Source organism: Lichtheimia ornata (genome assembly GCF_029851405.1).
Source record: "Lichtheimia ornata isolate CBS 291.66 chromosome Unknown scaffold00398, whole genome shotgun sequence".
Taxonomy (NCBI): Eukaryota; Fungi; Mucoromycota; class Mucoromycetes; order Mucorales; family Lichtheimiaceae; genus Lichtheimia; species Lichtheimia ornata.
The window spans coordinates 1-2,011 of record NW_026695714.1 but is presented as its reverse complement, the minus strand read 5'-3'; the positions used below and the strand labels follow the sequence as shown (position 1 = coordinate 2,011).

Sequence of the window (2,011 nt, the reverse complement as noted above, 5' to 3'; positions counted from 1 at the left end):
CGTGTTGACTGGAGCTTTAACAATGACACCATCCTTTAGCCATTTTTTGACAGCAGCATCAATAACTGGTCTCAGCTTAAACGGTATAGGATATTGGCGGTGATACGAAGTGACACCATCGGGCGTGGGCAACTCCACAATTGATTCAGGAATGTTACAAAACGTGGTGGATAAGATGTTAGCATTAGCTTCAAGGAACTTGTTAATCCCATTGAAGAAAGCTTTACGTTCATCATCAGAACCTGCAGGTGCGTCATTAGGAGTGTCTGAATCAGGCTTCTCGTTTTCACTAGAATCTTCTTCATCATCCCAGCGGACAGCTAAACCTGTAATTGCAAGTCCAATATGCGGCATCAAATCCGCTCCAATGATGACATCCTCTTTATCAAGATCCATCACTTCAAAGACAAATGTAGTCTTATGACCATTATAGCTGATGTGCAATGGCTCGGTTATACCAATGCGTGCACATCGATCACCTGTACCCGGATACAATATGTTCCCATCAATAGATTGAATAGTCCAATTATTATCATGACACAATCTTTTATTAACAACAGAAATTTCAGCTCCTGAATCTACTAAGGCCCAGTATCGCTTATTCTGTATAAGAATGGGAGAATTGATGAGTACATGTGATCTTTTGTTTGAGCTAATGTTGCCTAAACACTTACCAGAAGACTGAATGAGGATGTCCTCGATATTCTCGATGTCACTCAAAACATCTTCCATGGCATCATCGGCAGGGTGAGGGACTTCATCCATATCGGTGGACTCCATCTTATCGGTAGCAGGCTCAGGATCAGCTGAGTTGCATGTATTATCGGCGGCAGTAGTAGTAGCAGCAGTGGCAGCAAAGGCATTGAGCTTCTTTTCTTGTCGTTTGGCTTCCCGCTTTTTCTTTTTAGCCTCGCGGTATTCGTCACAACGATGATCAGGATCCCAGTCCTTGCCACAATAAATGCAAAGCCCATCTTCATACAAAGACTCAACCTTGCTTTTAGCCTTGTTGCCCTTGGGCTTGGACTTGACCGCTTGGTTGCAGTCAGCAGGCTTGTGCTTAACGTACTGCTGATGATGAGGGCACCAATACTTCTTGTTACTAGCATTGGATTGCGGATCCTCCTCACGCTTACGCTTGTAAATGGTCAATGAATTGGCCACTTTGAGGATTTCACTAACCCGTTTGGGCTTATGACTGCCTCGTTTACCAATCCACGCCACCTGAACGTTTTCTTGAATCCTATCTTGCAAAGAAGTGAGGAAACGAATAGCCAAATTATGGTTGTCTTCGAGACCACCCTCTCTAGCAGCATTCATGAAACGTATTCCATAATCAGCAACTGACTCGGCAGGTAATTGCATCATGGTGTATGCTTCCTTAGCCTTGTGCATTTGCTGATCCGCAGCAGTAAAGCGTTTGAGAATGATTTTACATGCCCGGTCCCAAGTCATGCCCTTACGAGCAAAAACCTTTTCCTTGAACCAATGATCCAAGTAATGGGGCACTGCCAAAGGTAGCCATCTTTTCCAAGTCTTTTTGCAACCACTGGTATTGGCATTCAAGATCTTTTCGAAGCGGTTCAAAAAGTGCTCAGCAGTTGGGTATACCTCCTTGCTGCTATCGAACACAGAGAAACCAGCAATCTGGAACAATGGCACTTCCTTAGCGGACATCCTATCAGAGACTTTGGTAGTGGTATTGCCACCTTCCTTAGCCTTTTTAGCTTCTTTCTCCTTTTTAGCAGGTTTCGGTTTTTCACCGTATTCCCGCTCATAGGTATAGCGGAAGCTATCGAGAGCCTTTTGGGTCTTGGCAATGTCAGCTTGACGCAACTGAATTTGCTCGGTACTTGCGGTCTCCATGACTTCACTGAATTGGGAAACCAGCTTGTCAAGCTTATCCTTGTAGTGCTTGATGATCTTTACGAGCTCTTGCTTGCTCTTGTCTTGTTGTTGTTGTCCTTGAGGTTGTTGGGCCTCGGTCATGGTAACGTCTTGGGTCTTGGTT

At 44.6% G+C, this 2,011-nt stretch overlaps 1 protein-coding gene across 1 annotated transcript; it reads right to left on the bottom strand.

Annotated features, from left to right (window-relative positions):
- Positions 1 to 1,989, bottom strand: O0I10_013285 (uncharacterized protein; the record flags this gene model as incomplete). Its single annotated transcript, XM_058493076.1, has 2 exons — positions 1 to 479; positions 675 to 1,989. Coding segments are annotated over 2 exons (1,794 nt in total), but the record flags the coding sequence as incomplete, so codon positions are not given.
- Positions 1,990 to 2,011: the final 22 nt, after the last annotated feature.